A 20,078-nucleotide genomic window follows, 5' to 3' on the forward strand; every position below is an offset into this window, starting at 1 on the left:
TATTGCATCAATACATACAAACATCTTTAATGAAAACATTTTGAAAAGAGATGACAGTTTCTAAATAAAAATTATTTAAATAGTAAGTTATCAAAATCTATATCTTAAATGTTTTCATATTCAGTGCCTTACTCTATTCTATTCAATTTTGTCTACAAGTCTTGTTTACAGAACAAAAGCGCAAGACACAATACTATTACATGGTATTGGCATCATCTTTTGTCTACAAGTCTCGCTTACAGAACAAAAGAGCAAAACACAATACTATTACACGGTATTGGCAATCACTTTTAAAGTGTACACTCAATGTAGTGGGTTGTAGCATATTTTTATTTTCTTGTGCAGTACTGAACTTTAGTTCCGATGAGAACAAAGTGAGCTTTCTTGGGAAGTGTCCATAGGAAGAAGTCAAGATTAAAAGTTTTCCCTGGAGCGTCTGTGCCCGTGCATTGGGTATTGGATGAGATGGTTCCTTCCATCTTCTAAACTCAGTATGTTCATTATTCGGTGAGTCTTTCATGAAGCTCTCCCCTTTCCAAGCAGCCTCTTCAGAGCAGCTTTGACTTCTTGGTTCCTCAGACTGTAGATCAGGGGGTTGAGCATAGGATTGAATAGGCTGTGGAACAGAAGGAGATATTTCTTCTGCTCCGTGGGGTTCCCATCCCTGGGTCCAACATACATGATAATGGCTGTGCCATAAAAGAGTCCAACCACACAGAGGTGGGAGGAGCAGGTCGAGAAGGCTTTCTGGCGTCCCTGCCTGGACTGGATCCTTAGGATGGCACTCAGGATATGAAGGTAGGATATCACAATGGAGGAGAAGGGTCCCACCAGCACAGACACTGCCCCGGCCAAGACCAGGACTTCATTCATCCTCGTATCTGCACAAGCGAGTTTGAGAACTGCCATGATTTCACAAAAAAAATGATTGATTTTCTGAGGTCCACAGAAGGGCAGGGGCAGAAGTAGCACCAGGTGCACCAGTGCGAGGAGAACTCCTATAATCCAAGAAGTCACTGCCAGGGTGATGCAGAGCCTCCAGCTCATGATGGCAGAGTACCGGAGCGGGTGGCAGATGGCCATGTAGCGATCGTAGGACATCACCACCAGGAGAAGACATTCAGTGTGAGCAAAAGTCAAGAACAGGAAGGTCTGTGTGAGGCAACCAGCTGTGGAGATGGACGTGTTGGGACTCAGCAGGTTCACCAGCATCATGGGCACAGTGTTGCAGGCATAGGACATGTCTACAATGGCCAGCTGGGAGAGGAAGAAGTACATGGGGGTGTGCAGCCTGTGGTCCAGCGAGATGAGCCCCAGGATGGCCACGTTCCCCAGCAGGGTAAAGGTGTAGAACAAGGAGAAGAGGCCAAAGAGGAGGAGCCGAACCCATGAGCTGAGAGGGAACCCCAGAAGGATGAACTCTGTGATGGCGGTCACATTGTCTCCCATATCCCTAGGAAAGAGAACATTGAGTTAATGTTTAAGAGACTGTTTAAAACAGACTTAGTTTTCCCTTGTGATACTTAGTGTGTGTGTTCACTCTTCAGAAACACTTGCTCTAAAATCTATAAAAACACCAATACCTCAGTAAAAAATTACAATTAAAAAGTGGAAAAAGGACATGCATAGAGTCCATCTAAAATGACACCCAAGTGGCCAAAAAACAAATGAAAGAATACTCAAGATTATGAGCCATTTGAGAGAGGAAATTCAAATGAAAAATCATCTATCACCTTACACCAAGGATGACAATCCAATTGAAAACAACAGTAACAATTAGTTTTGGAGAGGATCCAAAGAGATTGGAACTCTCATCCACTTATGGTGGATCTATAAATGTGTACAACATTGTGGAAAGCAGTATTGGCAATAGAAATCCCACAGGAGCCAGCAATACCTTTGCTAGGTAAATTCCCTAAAGAAGTAAGAGCCACGGACAGACACATGCACTGTCATGTTCACTGCAGCACTGTACATAATAGCAAGAAGCTGGAAACAGCCCTCATGCCCAACGGTGGAAAATCTGATAAAGGAACATTGAGATGCACACCAGGGCATAATAGGCATCACTGGAACACAAGGATGAAAACACAAAGCACCTCAGGACACGATGATACAGGAGACCATTGTCTTGAGTGAAGTTAGTTGCAAAAGGACAAATGCTGCGTGAGATCCCAACTACAAGGAGAAAAAACAAAAAGACAGCGTCCTTGGACGTTCCCAGACAGGGTGAGCAGGGGTGGGAGATGAAGCAGTGGACTAGATCGCTGACAGGTATGGACTTCCATGAAAGGGAGGCCAAACCCAAACCAAGCTCACCGCTGTTGAGTTGATGCCAACTCATAGTGATATCATAGGACAGGTAGAACTGCCCTTGTGGGTTTCCAAGAGTGTAACTCGTAGCATAAGTAGAAAGCCATATCCTTCTCCCAAGGTGCAGCTAGAGGTTTCGAACTGCTGACCTTGAAGTTAGCTGCCCACTGAGTGAGTAACCACTATGGCGCCAGGGCCCCTGAAAGGGAAGACAGAGTGCCATAAAGGGGAGAAGAGCAGTCAGGGTGGAGGAGGGGCTTGATGTGCGCTTTGAACTGCTGAATGTAGAACTGATGGTCTGAAACATAATCCACCACACCCCCACACACCACCTAATCCACAATTTAATCATTTTTAAAAAGAAACACTGCAGTGACTATTCTAAGTCTGTGTGTGTGTGTGTGTGTGTCTGTGTTTTCAAATAAAATAAATGAAGTCTTGATTTGGTAACCTTAAAATAATTAAAATATATGTTAGGGTAAGTTAAAAAAAGTTTTGCTACTCAGGTTCTAGTTCAAGTTGACTCAACACAAAACAAGAACGTGTTTAAATATACCTCTGTGATTCCTGGGCAGCTGCAGCCCAGTTCTCTCAGTCATACACCTGTCTTCGTCTCATTAGCAAGTCTTTCGAAAAATAAGGAAGGTCCAATCAAAGCAGTGATTACTGAAGGCATCTGCTGGGCACATGCCTTCAAGGTGGAGGAGCCAGCTCAGGTGTGCTGACTGTTTGGGGCGCCCACAGGAGTCATCTTGAGGGGTGATCTCAAGGGATGTCGCTAGGATGAGGTCTCAAGAAAACGGCAAACTGCTGTGGTTGGAAAAAGGTCAGGACAGTTGTGCCAAGGAACTTTCTTTTCCACCTGGACAGTGCACGTGCTCATTGTTTCAGGGGGGTCTCAGGGGCCGGGTGATGGGAATATCCTGGGAACCCTCATCTCATCCACCCTACAAGCCGGCACTGCCCTCCAGACTCCTCTTTGTTTCCCCAACTCAGAGAACAACAGGAAGGAACGTGCCTTGACTTCCTCCATGGTGCTCACAGCGCCCCTTTGACGTGACGGAAGTAGAGGAGCTCAGAGTTCTTAGGGGAAGGGGTTAGAGGGCTGGAAGCACCACTTGGAGAAGCATATAGACCTAGACAGAGGAGAAGATGAGAAAAACCGCTTCCCATTGTGGCATGTTTGCTTAATGAAGTGGACTATGGTTTTGTAGCAAGACTTCCTGATGTTCCTTTGTACATATATGTGTGTGCATACCTCCTTTCTGTTGTTGATGATGATGATGACATCACTTTTTATTGTGGTGAAAATATTCACACCCAAACATCTACCAATGCAACACATTTCCACATTTGTTCTCCCATGACATTCATTACAGTTTTCATAGTGTGTCACCAATGCTGTCGTTTCTCAATGTATTCAATTATGAACACAAACTCAATGCCAGCAAAACAAACAGCAAACAAACACCACTCTCCTTTTCCCCGCCTTCCACTAATAATTTCTAGTTTCTGTATATTTGCTGATGGCATTGAAGTAGGACTATGCTGTATTTGTCCTGTGACTGGGTTAGTCTGGTCCCCATGTTTTCAAGGCTCCTTTGTGCTATGGTGGCCTCTCGGACTTCATTTCCCTTTACGTCTGTGTTCTGTTCCACAGTGTCCATGATTTTACAAATGCTAAAGTTTCAAGTTAAATATTTTGTTCCATCCCAGTCTCATGCACAACTTTGACTTGACTTGATGAACTGTTCCATATTCTCCAATTACATTTTTCTTTGCTTGTAGTAACCAGTTGTTCTCTTGGTTTAAAAGCAATGAACTGAGGTAACATATCTGCCGATGATCTAACCGTGCAGGTGGGGTGACCTCGAGCTGGACAGGGTCATGGGGGCAGGTAGCTGAGGTTAGAGCCAGAGCACACTTTTTCAAAGCCAGTGTTGCTCCCCTCTTCCCTGCTACCCAGACTCTCTCCACTTCTGTATCTATCCTCACTGCCCTCAGAGAGAGCTCACAAAATTTCATCCTGCTGATGTTCAAAGACTTATTTTCAGCCTAATAATCTCATTTTAGCTTTGCTTTCCACAATGAATATTCAGATGATAGTTCATGTGGGTGACTAGTTTTGTGTTACATTGGTGATTTAAGATGAAGATCAATAGACAGAAAAACAAACAAACAAAAAACCCATGCAGGATTGGTCACTTCCTGGGTGTTGAGGGTCACAGCCCAGCATGCACAGTGATGCCTCCAGGTCTGCAGGCTGGCTGGCAGCTGCTGGGCATTTCTGGGGGAGGGGAAAGGGTTGCTGCAAAGGGGCTTCTGAATTCTTTGAGAGATTGAACTCAATCATCTGCCAGCTCCAGACCCCAAATCAAACTCACAAGCACAAACATGAGACCACGTCCTTGCTCACACTCAGCTTATCTCGATGAGAGCAGGGGTGGGCAATAGTCCTCCATTTAAATGCTCTGCCTATAATCTATCAAAATTATAAATAGGTGCAAGTTTAATATCCAGAAAAGGATATGTTTTTTAAAAACAACGGCACTGCCATGGAGCCAATTCTGACTCATGGTGAGTCTATAGAACAGGGTAGACTGGCTCTTTGGGTTTCTGAGGCTGTACATCTTTATGGAAGCAAAAGCTTCATCTTGCTCTTGAGGACCAACTGGCATGTTTAAATTGCAGTTAGCAAACCGACTGGTCATTCACAATGCCACCAGGGCTCTCAGGCCAAGTGATAAGGCAGCAGAAGTTAAATGATTCTCCCTCTGGCTTCGGAACACTGCCTATGCATGTCCCCGTGGTTGGTGTCAGGCTCAACCCAGCCGGTGAAAGGAAAGCCTCTCACAGGTGCTTGTTGATTCCCGTTATGTGTCTGCCGTTGTTCTGAGGGCGAAGCTGTAAAGATGCGGCCTCTGAGTCAGACCCAGTCTCACAAGATCGCACGTTTGATACGAAGGGCCCAGGGAATTCCTCCTTAGGCATCTAAATATTTGACTTCTGCCTCCAGTGTCAGCTGAAGACCAGCATTTTATAACTAAGTGGTTGCCTTTAATAGTTACATCATACGGAAGCATAATATGAAACAAAGGCAGTTCTTACAAATGTATATTTTCACTTCAGAAATTAGACAGTCAAGCAGTATTGATGTTTCATTCTGCCTACACGGCGAGTTGCAAAGATCAAGGGCCCCATGTGAGCATCAGGAGACTAGAACGTACCTCAGCAAGACACGGGATGTGGCAGTGAGAAACGCAGAGGCAACTAAACCAGGGCTGCTAGTGTCGATCTGACCAGAACTCACAGGCAAAGGCAGTTTGGAGAAGTGGGGGCTACAAGCCACTGTTGCCCGGGGACCACGATGAAGCCTCAAGCAGGGAGACCAGCATCCTGTCCACGCGGCCGTTTCCCGATGTCCTGGAAGCCTGCGGCTCACCTGAGAGTCACCCAGGAAAAGTCTCATTCTTCTCCCTGCTCTTCTGAGAAGGGCGGGCCTTATGATCTCCACGGGGCACCGTCCCAGTTGGCCTGGCGCTCTGTGCAGGGCAGGAGATAATTAGCAGGTCTCTCTTGCCCCGCATGCTCCCCGTAGAGGTGAACAGCGAAACCACAGGTGCTGATCTCCTCAGAGGGCAGTGGGTGGTGGTTCCCACCTTGTCCTGCTTCCGAGGGAGTTGGAGAGGAAGGAGGAGAGCTGTTGTTCAGGCAAGGATGATCCCCTGAACTGCTTCTAAGTCATAGCTAGGACCCCAGATGACAGCTGTCCACACTCACCCATTCGGGATAGTTTCATGAATTTTCTCCACAATGTTACAAGTCCCAAACGTTCCCAGGAGGACCTCGGAGGAGCGGGCACCCATCTATGTCTCACTCTTAGTGGTGCACTAGAATCTGATTTTTTATTACTTCCTTCCTGACTTATGTAGTAAATCACACATTGCTCTTCTTTTACATTTTCGCTATTACTTATCCCCCCACCCCTTTTAAAAAATCATCACACTGGGTCCTCTTACAGCTCTTATCACAATCCATCACAATCCATCTATCCATCCATTGTGTCAAGCAGATTTGTACATATGTTGCCGTCATCATTTTCAAAAGCTGTTCTTTCTACTTGAGCCCTTGGTATTAGCTAATTCCCCCCCTTTCCTACCCTCCCTTCCTCATGAACCCTTGATAATTTATAAAAATTTTATCATGTGTTACACTGACCATGTCTCCTTTCACCCACTTCTCTGTTGTCCGTCTCCCATGGGAGTTGATTATATGTCAATCCTTGTGATTGGTTCCTTTTTTCTCCATCCACCCCCCCCACTTCCCCTTCCCCACCTGGTCATTACTGATCATGAGGGGGGTTATCTGTCCTGGATTCCCTGTGTTTTGAGCTCTTATCTGTACCTGTGTATATGCTGTAGTCTAGCCAGATTTGTAAGGTAGAATTGCGGGCATGACAGTGGGGGTGGGGTGGGCGGGGGGCATTACAGGTCTAGAGGCAAGATGTATGTTTCCTGGGTGCTATATTGCACCCAAACAATATCCTTTTATAGGTTTTTGTTTATTGTATTTTTATTTTTCCAAATGGAATCCTGTTTCTTCAGACTAAATGGCATCTAAAAGGATGCCCTTTAGATTTTTTTTTGTAATGTAGACATTCTGGTAATGAAGACAAAATAAGTCGATATAATAAATTTGCAACGATCTGGCTTGGGCATTCAGAAGGAAGAACATATTCTGTGTTGTAAAGACACTAAAGGGAAAATTCAAGCCTTGAATTGTAATATTGCAGGATCCTATGGGCACAATACTGACTGCTGCAGGACACATCTCCCACAGCTCTGCATAGTTTTGTGCAGAGTTTGATAGTTCAGCACAATGAAAACACAGAACTCACAGAGTACGTTCATAATTATGGCGCTTCTTAGGGAAGTGAAGAGGTGCCAATTCAGATGAGAAATGCTCACAATACAGTTGTTACTCAGGACTGTTTCTTCTGGGCTGTGTCCACAGTCAGCCCTCTGTCTGGTCCTCAGCCCCTTGCTCTGACCTCTGCCCTGATTGGACAATATCACAAAGTTCTTCTAGCTCTTTGTGAGCACTAACAAGTGCTCAAAGGGCACGCGACTCCACTGCAAGCCTTCGTCTGAATGCACACATCCCCAGCTCTCTGCACCAGCAAGCCCAGCTCCTCCTGTTAAGTGTTTAGAGACACCACACTCCATCAACCAGAATTCTGTCCAAAGCACTCAGCTTTACTTGCTTGTGGACTGGCAAGTCACGACTCTGTCTCATGCTCTGGCTGAGAGTGAGTTCTGCTTCTTCTCTTCTGCCAGTCCTTGGGTATCACCGCTGTCTTCTGCATTGTGATGGTCAATGTGTAGGCATCTCATTGTCCAAAGAGCAGGCATCTCTCTTTGATCTCCTCTTTTTCTGGTAGTGAGACCCCTGTTTCTCTTTCTGAGATGATTCACTTTATATCCAGCAGGAGGACCATCACGGGGAATCCGTTAACAATCACTCACTCACCACCAAAGCAAATCAACCAACCAGAAATTCCCCTCACTTTCTTAGCAAGATTCATCATTCATAAAATGAAGGTTCCTTGGTGGGAGGGACAAAGACAATGGCTAGAAGAGCTGCATTGAATTATTCACTAAACTGAAGAATACAGGAGGCTTCACAAGATACTGCAAGGAACACACATCACTGTACCAAAGAGATGTGGCCAACATTCAGCCATCTCAGGAGGTGGCATGTGGTCCAGAGCAAAGCCATTGAAAGGAGAAGTCCAAGCTGCATGGAAGGCGTTAGTGAAAAGCCAGGTTCAGGACATGACAGAGCACCCGCTTAAGTGTCAGAAGAAGCTGATGCAGCCCTGGGATCTCACTTGTCGGTGTCACGAAATTTGGAAGACACCTACTTGCACAACCAATTGGAAGAGGTCCATGTGTGTGCCCATTCCACAGCACGGGGACCCACGAGAATATGGAAATTGTAGAACAGCGTCGTCATTCAGATGACACGAAAGGAAATTTGTGCTGACCGTCATTCCGCAGGAGTCGCAGCAGAACATCCACAGGGACGTGCCAGGGGCTCCAGCGGGATGCACACGAGGGGTTGCAGCGGAATCGCATCGCTGATTTCGCGTGGAGCTTGCCTGAAAGTACAGAGCGGCCTGCCTGCGTTTTATTGACCAGGCCAAGGCACAGACCGTGTGGACCCTACGATGATAGCAACACTGTGAATCATGAGGATTGTGGAACACGTAGCTGTCCTACTGGGAGCCTGGACATGGTCCACGGACAGCCGTGTGAAGAGAACAGTGATGTCCTGGGAATTCATCATCGGGAAGTATGTGCGTCGGGTGGTGGCCCGTCCTCACTCGCGTGCTCTCTGCAGCCTGAGCAAACAGCCCGAGCAGCTGGCGAAGAAGAAGCAACCGCAGGATAAGAGGAACTCACTAACAAGTAGAAAGATGCAGATGATAAACCTTGTCTGCTGGGAAAGAAGAGGACGTGAAGCACTTACTATAGATCAAAGCATCCCGTGCTCAATATTGATTCCAACTCAGGAGAGAGGGGAAACAACCTCACAAATAAGTTAATAAGCTGCATCATGAAGAGTAGAGGACAATCAATGTGTGGAGGATTTAATTTTATTTGGATCCATAATCAATACCATCAAAAAAATTAAAATGATTTACTGCATTTGGCAAATCAGTTGCAATAGATCTCTTTGAAATTTTAAAAAGCAAGATGTCACTTAAAGACTAAGGTGCATCTGACTCAAGTTAAGCTCTCGTTAACTGTTTTGTATGTGTGTGCAAGGTAGATATGGAAAATGAGTAGGAAGACCAAGCAAGAATTTATGTCTTTGATTAATTGCATTGGCAAATACTCTTGAATACATCATAGACTCCTAGAAGAGCTAACTAATCTGTTTGGAAGTCTTAGAAGCAAGAATGTGAGACTTTGTCTCCTGTACTTTGTTCTCAGGAGGGATTCCCCACTAAACAAAGCAAAACAAAATGAAACAAACTGACTGCCACTGAGTTAGGGGAGGGTGGAATTGCCCCTGTGGGTTTCTGAGGCTGCAACTTGTTACAAGGAGTAGAAAGCCTCATCTTTCTTCCTTGGACGGGCTGGTGGTGGCTTTGAACTAGAGACCTTGTGGTTAGCAGATTCGTGAGTAACCACTAGGCAACCAGGGCTTCTTCGGAGGGACCGGTCCACTGTGAAGGACAGCATGTTGGGTAAAATCGCGTGTCTTTGGGAAAGAGGAAGAGGCTCAATGAGTTCGGCTGGTCAGTGACTTTCACCGTGAGCACAGACCGAGGACACAGTGTGAGGGTCAGGAAAGGATGGGCATTGCTGTGAGCCCGTGTACACAGCGCTGCTACGAGTCACATCCAACTCTTTGGAAACTGACAGCAACCACAAAACAATATTTAGAGTTATTTTGTGTTAGTTCATTAAGGTGTGTTTTGAAATTAGTGTGTTTACTTCATCCAAGCTTTTTTCTATCTTATCCTCTTTTTTTTTGGTATAAAGTGGCATCTTCTTTATTTTGCATACTTTAATTTCAGAACAAAATAAACAGAAAGGAACTGCAGAGTTACACAACATCTACCCCATTCTGAAACCAGGGAGGGGACAGGCTGGAGGGCTAAGATCCCACCTTACACACAAGAACAGGAGAGGGGAAACCCGCAGTATCAGCAGGTGGAGTCAGATGGACCCAGTGCAGAGCGCACAAAGTGTGAGAGTAGAATGGCCTAATCTCCTTCTTCCATGACCATGCAGCATGTGTCCTCATCAGCCTCTCAGCGGGAATCTCATCAGGAACAGCAGCACTGGGAGCCTCCGCTGTCACCTTCTCTTCGTCAATGCCTACACCAAGTTTCCTCATGCAGTAGAAGTGGTTGCAGTGGGTTGGAGGCCCTCAAGGGAAGAAGCTAGGCCTTTATCACATTAGTCATTTTTAGGTGTCAATATTAAACTTTCGATATAGTTTACTTATTTTTCTGTTATTGTGTTCTAATTGTCTTCATTCTCTTATAAATTGTATATTGTAATTCTACATTTTCCCTATTACTTATCTCTTTGTAACTGTTTAATTTAATAAGAGAACAAGGAGTAACTAGACAAGTAATTAATTTCACAGACTGTAAGAGTGTGTGCTCAATGAAATGGGACTCATTGTTTTAATTTAAATATTATTTATTTATATCTATGTGTTTTTTTAAAATCATTTTATTGGGGCTCATACAACTCTTATACATACATCAATTGAGTAAAGTAACCTTATACATTCGTTGCTCTCATCATTCTCAAAATTCGCCTTCCACTTAGGTTCCTGGAATCAGCTCATTTTCCTTTTTTCCCTCTCCCCTTCCCGCTCTTCCCTCCCTTGTGAACCCTTAATAATTTATAAATTATTATTTTATCTTATCTTACACTGCTCGGCGTCTCGCTTCACCACTTTCCTGTTGCCCATCCTCCAGAGAGGAGGTTATACCTACGTCCCTTCCCTTCCAGTATCGCCACTCTCACCGTTCGTCCCGAGGGGTTCATCTGTACTAGATTCCCTATGTTTCCAGATCCCAACTGTACCGCTGTGCATCCTCTGGTCTAACCAGGATTGCAAGATAGGATTGGGATCATGATAGTTGGAGTGGAGGAAGCGTTTAAGAACTAGAGGAAGGTTGCGAGTTTCCTTATTTCTACACGGAACCCTGAATGACTCATCTCCTCCCCACTACACCTCTGCAAGAGATGTCCAGTTGTCTACAGATGGGGATTGGCTCCCCATGAGGCACTCCCCTCATTCACAATGATATGATTTCCCCCCACCTTTTTTGCTTGAAACCTGGTCCCCTTGGCCCTTCATGATCACACATGTTGGTGTGCTGCTTCCATGTGGGTTTTGTTGCTTCTGGGCTAGAGGGCCGCTTGTTTACTTTGAAGTCTTTAAGTCCCCCGACCCTATATCGCTCAATAGCCAGCACCATCAGCCTTCTTGACCACACTTAATTATGCACACATTCGTCTTCAGCGTTTATGTAGAGAAGGTGATCACACAATGATGGTTTTTGTTATTTGATGTCTGCTATCTGATCCCTTCAACACCTCGTGTTCACTTAGGCTGTGTGCTTCTTCTCTGTGGACTTTGTTGCTTCTGAGCTAGATGGCCTCTGTTTGCCTTCAAGCCTTTAAGACCCCTGATGCTATATCTTTTTGAAAGCCATCAGCTTTCTTCACCACGTTTGCTTATGCACAAGTCTGTTCAGCGATCATGTCAGGTAGGTGGGTATCATGAAATGACCGTCTAGCTGAGCAAGGTGCTATTGTATTGAGGGAGTGCATGCGAGGAGGCCCAATGTCCATCTGCTACCCTACTACTGAATCTATACATATATGCACATAGGTCTATTTCCCCCACAATCATAAATATATTTACATATGTACATGTCTGTATTTAGGCTTCTATGTATGCCCTTTGCCTCCTACTTCTTTCCTCTATTTCTTTACGCTTTCCTCCTGTCCCACTACCATGTTCAGGCTTCATTCTGGTTTCAGTAATTCCTCTCAGTTACCTTGCCCTTGGTCACTCCCTACCAGTCCTCTCATTCCCTCCCTCCACTGGTTTTGAACCACTCGTTGTTCCCTTGTCCCTGGGTTGGCCAACACCTCCTCCCGTCCCCTACTTCCCACACTCTCATGTCCCTCCGGGACCGTTGGTCCCATTATTTTCTTCTCACATTGTTTGTCCAGCCTATCTTATCGAGGTGGACCTGCTGATATAGTAATATGTTCATAAAATTGGGGATGGCTTTGACAGTACCAAAGTGGCACACAAGAACATGGCAGCGACAGCAGCAACACCGACATGCTAATGAACAAAAAAGCCACTGACATACAAAATAAAAAATAAGAGAAAAAAATAGCAAAAAAGCAAAACAAAAAAAACAGCAAAAAGCAAACAAACAAACAAACCTGTTAGTAGTCCGAGGTCTGTTTGTTGACCTTTAGGAGTGTTTTCCGAATGAGTCTGATGGAGTTCCACGTTGTGGCCCCAAAGTCCATCCTTAATAGTCCCTCGGGACCTCCTTGCTCTGCTTCCTCAGCCGCTTCATTGCACGCCTCCAGTGTTTTGCCTCAGTGTGGTGGGGTCAGGTCAGTCGCACATCCCCCACTGTGTCTCAGGTGCTGTCCTGCGTAGGGCTATGGGTCAGTTCAGGATGTCGCATCTCTCTGTGGGGCCAGCTATATGATTCTCTCTGTAAAATGGGCCCTTCGAGCCGGGCTATCGTCCTCTGAACTTGGTGGGCCCAGGTGTGCTCCGCTCCGTTCTTCCTCCTTCCTTTGCTTCAGCTTCCTTCTGGGTGTGGTGTGGTAGGTCAGTTCCTTTCCCACACCAGACAATCTATTTTCATTTTCTGTGGTACTCCCTTCAATTGTGGGGGTCGGGCTAATTCTGGTTGGGGCTGGTATATGGTCCAGTCTATTTGTGTATTCCTACTGTGCTTTACGCTGCCCTCCTGGTTTGGCATGTCATGGTGGGTTCAGTATGCATGTTCCAGTTCTGTGAGGACACAACCAATACTCTCCCCCAGGTGGATTAGTGCCCTGTTCCCCCCATACCATCCACTCGGTTTCTCCCCACCCTGCTTCTCCCTCCACCTGCCCCACTTCCCCTTCTTTATGCTGGGCTCGCATGTACCTCCCTAGGTGTGGCCTGCCCTCCCTCCAATTATCTATGCGTCCACCCATTTATTGTGAGATAGATGTTTAGTCGTCTATTCCTGGCATGCTAGTTGTACTTACCTCAGGGGACTCATGTTACACCTGTCCTTTTGAGTTTGGATTACCTCGCTTAACATAATTCCTTCCAGCTCTTCCCACAAAACAATGAGTTTCCTGTGATCATCCATGCTGTTCAGTGCTGCATAGTACTCCATTGTGTGTATGTGCCAATGTTTACTAATCCACTCATCTGCCGATGAAAACTTAGGCTGTTTCCAAGTCTTTGCAATTGTGAATTGTGTCACAATAAACATTGGAGCACATATGACTGGTCATGTTTTATTTGCTGCTTCCACCGGGTATATGCCCAGTAGAGGGATGACTGGGTCATAAGGTAGATCAATTTCCATTTTCTTTAAGTATCACCAGATTGCTTTCCACAGTGGCTGTACAAGTCTACACGACCACCAGCAGTGGAGGTGGGTTCCTACTTCACCACAGCCCCTCCAACACTTGTTGCTCTCTGATTTGCTGATCTGGGCTAGCCTCAGGGATGTTAGGTGGTATATCATGGTTGTTTTGATTTGCATTTCTCTTGTGGCCAAGGACCTGGAACACTTTCTCATATGCTTATTGGCCATATGGGTCTCCTCCCTAGTGAAAGTTCTTTTCAGTTCTTTTGCCCACTTCCTTAGGGGGTTAACTGTTTTCCTCCTTTTGCAGGTCCTGATGGTATTGTACATTTTAGTAATGATCTCTTTGTCCGATGTGTCATTACTAAAAATCCTCTCCCAGTCTGTGGGTTGTCTTGTTACCCTCTTGGTAAAGTCTTTTGAGGTGCACAGGTGCTTTATTCTTATTAAATCCCATTTGTCGATTTCCAGTTAACCTGTGTGTATACCCTTCCCTATTGCAGTGAGCCTATGAGTTCACTGGGCCAGTGCTCTGAGGTTAGTCCAATTCCTTCCTTGATGGCTTTAATGGTTTGGAGTTTAACTTCTAGATCTGTGATCATCTTGATTTTGTTCTTGTACATGGGTTGAGGTAAACATCTTGGTTCATCTTTCTACATGTGGATGTCCATTTTTTCTAGCGTCACTTGTTAAAAAGGGCATCCACTTCCCACTGGATGGTTTTGGGGCCTTTGTTGAAGATGAGTTGTCTAGATGCTGATGGTTTTACTCTTTAGCTTTCTATTCTTTCCACTGGTTGGGGTGTCTGCCGTTGTGCCAGTACCAGGCCGTTTTGACCACTGTAGCTGTGTAGTAGGCATTAAAATCGGATAAGGTGAGTCATCCAACCGTGTCCTTCTTCTTGAGGAGTTCTCTGCTAATTCTGGGTTTCTTCCCTCTCCATATGAAATTGGTGGTCAGTTGTTCCAATTCTTTGAAGAAGGTTGATGGTATTTGAATTGGTATAGCATTGAACTTGTAAAGTGCTTTAGGTAGGACTCTCATCTTTATTATGTTAAGCCTTCCAATCCATGAGCAGGGGATGTTCTTCCATTTATGGAGGTCACTTTTGGTTTCCTGTAGTAGGGTTTTATAGATTTCCTTATATAAGTCTTTAGTATTTTTTGTTTAATATATTCTTAGGTATTTCAGTTTGTTCTTAGCTACCGTGAAGTGTAGTTCCTTCTTAATCCCCTCTTCCAAAGCCCTGTCTGATGTGTATAGAAAACCTACCGACTTTTGTTTATTGATCTTGTATCCTGCTACTCTTCATATTCCTTTATCGCTGTAAGTACACCAGCTGTAGAGCTTTTGGGGTTTTCAATGTACAGGATTATGTCGTCTGTACGTAGCAATAGTTTCACTTCCTCCTCTCCCATTTGGATCCCCTTGATGTCCTTCAATTGTCTTATGTTGTTAGCCAGAAGCTCCAAAATGATATTGAATAGAAGTGGGGATAGGGAACATCCTTGTCTTGTAACCTTTTTCAGTGGTATTGTTCTTGTCTTTTCTCCATTGACTATGATGTTGGCTGTTGGTCTTTCATAGATAGCTTGTATGAGCTTGAGGAACTTACTTTCCAATCCTATCTTCATGAGTGTCTTGATTAGAAATGGGTGCTGGATGTTGTCAAGTGCTTTTTCTGCATCTATGGATATTATAGTAGTTTAAAAAAAACTCTTTACATTGCATGGTCCTTCTCAGAAGACATGGAATTTTTTAGAATCTTAGCTGAATCTCTTGGCTGGTTCCCAATCTCTACCCTCAGACTGGATCTGGATTCCAATGTCTTCCCAGCTGCGTATTACCTCAATGTCTGTGAACAGCTATTTTCAATAGTTTGTAAAGATTACATGGTTGTTTTTGCTGAGATGGAAATTCTCATGGCACCACTGTGTTATAGTTGAGATGCATGCTATTTTAAATTTTAATGTAAGCTATAAATTAGCTATCCACATGAAGGTGGTTTTCCCAGGGTGAGGCTCACCCATTGCACTCCGGGTGTGTTGACCCCTGTGATTTCTTCAAATAAATTTTAAAAAGTAAAAAAAAATGTGAAAAAATTAGCTATCCACTTTTTATAATTTTAAATTACAATACAGCAATTACCATATAGTTGAAAAAAAGAGTGGTTTTAATGCCTTGATAACATGAGAAGAAGCGGGCATATAGAGAAGGCCTGTGAAGTACTGGTCATTTTGCAGGGCATTACCTGGAAGTCCCTCTCCCATGTGATTATTATTGACTATGGGATTTTTATCTTTTAAAAACTTAAGCATCCTTCATATTGCTGTAGCTAGAGATTATTGATTTGTTTACTTTTGCTATTTCTTTTTCTTTTAATGAAAAAGGATAAGAGATGCAATGAAGTGAGATGTTAGTTTCTGAATGTGTTCTATCCATGGTTTCAACTTTTAAAGAGTAAATGCAAAAATGTGTTAGACTTGAACATGTTGCAATAGCGCATAGACTAAATCAGCCTTTAATTCTATATATAATATGAGAAAAAGAGAGGAAACATATTTTTTAACAAAATAAAATCAATTCTAAAGAAAGAATGAGTATATCCATACAGGGGTTGTGAGATAGAAATATTTTATTGATTTTTTTTACTAGAAATGATACTATGACAATCAGAGCATGTAAAGATGATAAGCTACCCAGTAGTGAAACTCATTCATTGCTACTTTGGCCTCTCAATTGATATTGTGAGATGTTTCTGGCTACAGATGACAGTCTGAGTCTGAAATATAAGTTAACATTAAATACATCTTAAACAGGAAATACATTAAATACATCTTAAATAGGAAAAGACAAAAAAAAAAAACACAAAGACATATCATCCAGATAACAGAGTGTTTAGCAGGAGGTCATAATGGAATTCCAGATTTGCTGAGATTCAGAGTTTATAACAAACATGGGAGAGCAAAGAAACTGTAAGCAAAGAGAGCTTGGTGGTAGATCAATAAATCACAGTTAGAGGCGGGAACACATAAGAGGGAATGGGGGCCATGATTGGGACACACACTTTCTAATAGACAGAAGAGCTCATCACTTGGTTCAGGCACTCAGGATGTGACTCTTGACAATGTGAACCTAACTCCCCAATTTCTCTTAAGGGTACAGTGAGGCTACGCCAATTCTCTATGGCTATGCCAATTCTCCCAGGACTCTCTAGGGAGACACACTAAACCAATGTGGCCCATTATCTTTTTCCAATGTGGTCAATTCACACCCTTATATCAAAGTTCTTTGTTAGATAATTATTCTGACCATGAAGTCCTTATGAAGTGACATCTCCTAGAGAAGTGGCATTCAGCTTTTATGTGGTCCTGTTCTGAAAAGCTCTGTAGAAGGCACCTGAGCATTCCTCAGGCTGTAGATGAGGGGTTCAGCATGGGATTGAAGAGGCTGTGAAACAGAGACAGCATCTTCTCTTGCTCCTGTCGTTGCTGTGAGTCTGGTACCATGTAAACCACCATGGCTGTGCCAAAGAAGAGCCCAACCACGCAGAGGTGGGAGGAGCAGGTGGAGAAGGCCTTTCGGCGACCCTCCCCGGACCGGATCTTCAGGATGGCCCAGAGGATGCGCATGTAGGAGACCAGCACCAAGCATAAAGGGCACACTAAGACTAGCACACACGCAGCCAAGATGACCACTTGATTGATCCACGTGTCAGCACAGGCCAATTTGAGGACAGACAAAATTTCACAGAAGACGTGGTTCACCACGTGGGGTCCACAGAAGGGCAGTCTCAGGAGGAGAATTACATGAACCATAGACAGAAGAAATCCACATATCCAGGAAGCGATAGCCAGCACAGTGCACAGTCTCCAGCTCATGATGACAGTGTAGTGTAGGGGGTGGCAGATGGCCACATACCTGTCATAGGACATCGCTACCAAAATCAAGCACTCTGTGTGAGCAAAAGCCAGATATAAAAATGTCTGCACGATGCATGGGATAAAGGAGATCGTTCTTTTCAGGGTCACGAGGTTCACTAACATCTTGGGGACATTGTTGGAAGCATAGGACATGTCAATGACCGCTAAGTGGGAAAGGAAGAAGTACATGGGGGTGTGCAGTTTGGGGTCCAGACAGATAAGGGTCAGGATGGCCCCGTTCCCCAGGAGACTGATGACATACATTAAAGAGAAGACCCAGCAGAGGAACACCTCCATGTCTGCCTGGAGCTGGAATCCAACCAAGATGAATTCTGTGACCCATGTTTGGTTGCCGCCCATTCCTTAGTGATAGGTGGTCAAGGACTGAAACGTGACTGCAAGAACAGATCTAGAGAAGTGACATAAACAGAAGGTATTTACCATTAACAAGTTCAGATGAAACATTTATGTTTTCTTTCCCTTCATTTTGTTCACAGCATTCTGTCTTTAACCAATAACTATTTGAAAACCACAAGTATAAGGGGAATATCTGCGGGTTTGGATCGATAAAAGTTGGACTGAGGGATAGTCAAGCCATAAAGTACTTCTGCTCTACAGCACCAAGTGTAGTTATCTGAGGACCATTAGATGGTGGTAGACATTTTATTACTTTACCAGTTTTCACTATTTTTTAACCAAACTTATTTCCATGTATTCTGAACCTAATTTTGTTATGTTAAGGAGGTCTTGTCACCATTGTCTGGATCCTGTAGAGATTCACACACTTTGGGGGACCTAATTCAACCCAGAGGAGGTTACTGCATATTCCTTTGCACGTGTAGGTTAGGAATTTGTTGAACTGGACAACGTTGAAAGGTCCTTCATGAACGCATGTCTATGTTCTCAGTAAGTTTATCTTTTGAGCTCATTGCAGAAATTTAACAGCCTGGGACAGCCTGGAATTTGATATCCCCATGGTTAAAAATGACTTATTGCCACAATGACCAGATAAAAGTCTGGGTTAAGATCCATTTGAAGGGCGATGATGGGCCCTGGTGCTTTAGTTACCAGGTTATACTGTGCACCACTGGATGACGAATGTAGAGGGCCTGCAAACTCATATTAAACATGCCACCTTGGCCAATGAAACCAGTAAAGGTAACTCTTTTGTCACAGTAAATAGCTAGCTGTTTTCTAAGACATTATCAAAGATAAAATAATAAGGAGTTTGCCCCCGAAGCCCAGTTAACTGGAGTGTCATGTTCCATTTCTTGTATGAAATGTCCTGAGGCTACGCATTGTCATATACACTGGTCTGTCTGATAAAACCACAGACGTTGTTCACTGTGATGCAAAGGGAACTCCAAAAATATTTTGTGTGTGAAACAATGCCATATTCAATTTGAAACACACATCTAGAGAATGCAATGTGGGCAAATACTGTGACTTAGAAAAGTTGTAAGTTTTACTTAAAATTTATATTGTACTCTTAGGATTTCATGGTTGAAGGGGATTATTTGGCTGTGATTTTAAAAAAACATATAATGAAAATTATAGTGAATAATGCAATTTAATATATCTCGTTTATTAAGGTGTTGTGATATTTCTTTAAGAACACATTATCAGATGAATATGGCATGGATGGTTTATCTTCTGTGAGTATGATTGGGAAAGGGAGGCTTGTATATAACATCCAGGTGATAACTTTAGGAACAGCAGTAATTGTCTACTGATCAGAAACTGGGCAGAAAACCACAACTGCATACAACTTTATAGTCACTGAGGAAAACCATGAGCAATGATGAAAGAACATCTAACCTCTAAAGAGCAAAATTAATAACATGTGTATGGTCTATTATCACCCAATAGGAGCATTTTCATCTTATACCTGAAGATGTTACTGTCTATTTTATCTCGATATTCATTTTGCTCATTTCTTAATTTTATTATTAAAATCCTTTACTCCTCATCTTTGTACTATCATATTCATTTTATTTCCAATAAATCTAATGGAATAATAAAAGTAAAGTTAATATGGAACAGTGGTAAGGAATTACCACATTGCATGGAAGAAACACCAGTGAAGGCATTAGATGGGTGAATTTAAATTACAACATACAACGAAATGAACATTAATTAATGGAGATAAATTACATGGCAGTGTGTACTTCTATACATGCAGTGGTCTCCATTGCACATGTAACCCATGCACTTCTCAAAACAGTTTTCAGAAATACACTCAGCTGCAGTTATCCTCCTCCAATCTGTGACTATACAAACATTTTCCTAAAAGACATGCTATCATAGTGTGATATTCATCAATTCTGGGGAGCAAATTGGAGGGCTTTCAATGGGGTAACATACTGTAGGCACACTTATTAATTTGGTTTCTCAGCATAGGCAATAAACTAATATTATGGCAACTCTCAGTGTTTTTATGTTTAGTTTGCATTTGGGCCTGTTGACCACTGCTTGGTGATACTGAGTTTAGCAGTAAATGCGATGGTGGCAATAACATTAAGGAGAAACCCCAAGTGCCATCTCTTTGCCCTATAACTGCCATGGGGTGAGGTAGGGTCAGTCATTTGACATCTCTGGAAGACAATACCTTCAGCTGGTGTGTGGGAAGTTGCTTCCCCTGCACAACAGTGGCTGCCATGTGGGCACCATGGGCAGCGTAT

The 20,078-nt window shown here is 43.6% G+C and overlaps 2 protein-coding genes across 2 annotated transcripts; both read right to left on the bottom strand.

Annotated features, from left to right (window-relative positions):
- Nucleotides 1–516: 516 nt before the first annotated feature.
- LOC142456634 (olfactory receptor 2A7-like) lies at nt 517–1,449 on the bottom strand. Its single transcript, XM_075557784.1, has one exon. It carries the CDS (start codon nt 1,447–1,449, stop codon nt 517–519), a length of 933 nt encoding a protein of 310 aa, XP_075413899.1.
- A 15,435-nt stretch (nt 1,450–16,884) lies between these two features.
- On the bottom strand, nt 16,885–17,757 carry LOC142456635 (olfactory receptor 2A2-like). Its single transcript, XM_075557785.1, has one exon. The coding sequence runs from the start codon at nt 17,755–17,757 to the stop codon at nt 16,885–16,887; it is 873 nt and encodes a 290-aa protein (XP_075413900.1).
- Between the last annotated feature and the right edge of the window lie 2,321 nt (nt 17,758–20,078).

This window comes from Tenrec ecaudatus, chromosome 9, assembly GCF_050624435.1.
Source record: "Tenrec ecaudatus isolate mTenEca1 chromosome 9, mTenEca1.hap1, whole genome shotgun sequence".
Classification (NCBI taxonomy): domain Eukaryota; kingdom Metazoa; phylum Chordata; class Mammalia; order Afrosoricida; family Tenrecidae; genus Tenrec; species Tenrec ecaudatus.

Coding starts and splice junctions, on each gene's coding strand:
- LOC142456634 (XM_075557784.1), bottom strand. CDS start 1,449: ATGGGAGACAATGTGACCGCCATCACAGAGTTCATCCTTCTGGGGTTC.
- LOC142456635 (XM_075557785.1), bottom strand. CDS start 17,757: ATGGGCGGCAACCAAACATGGGTCACAGAATTCATCTTGGTTGGATTC.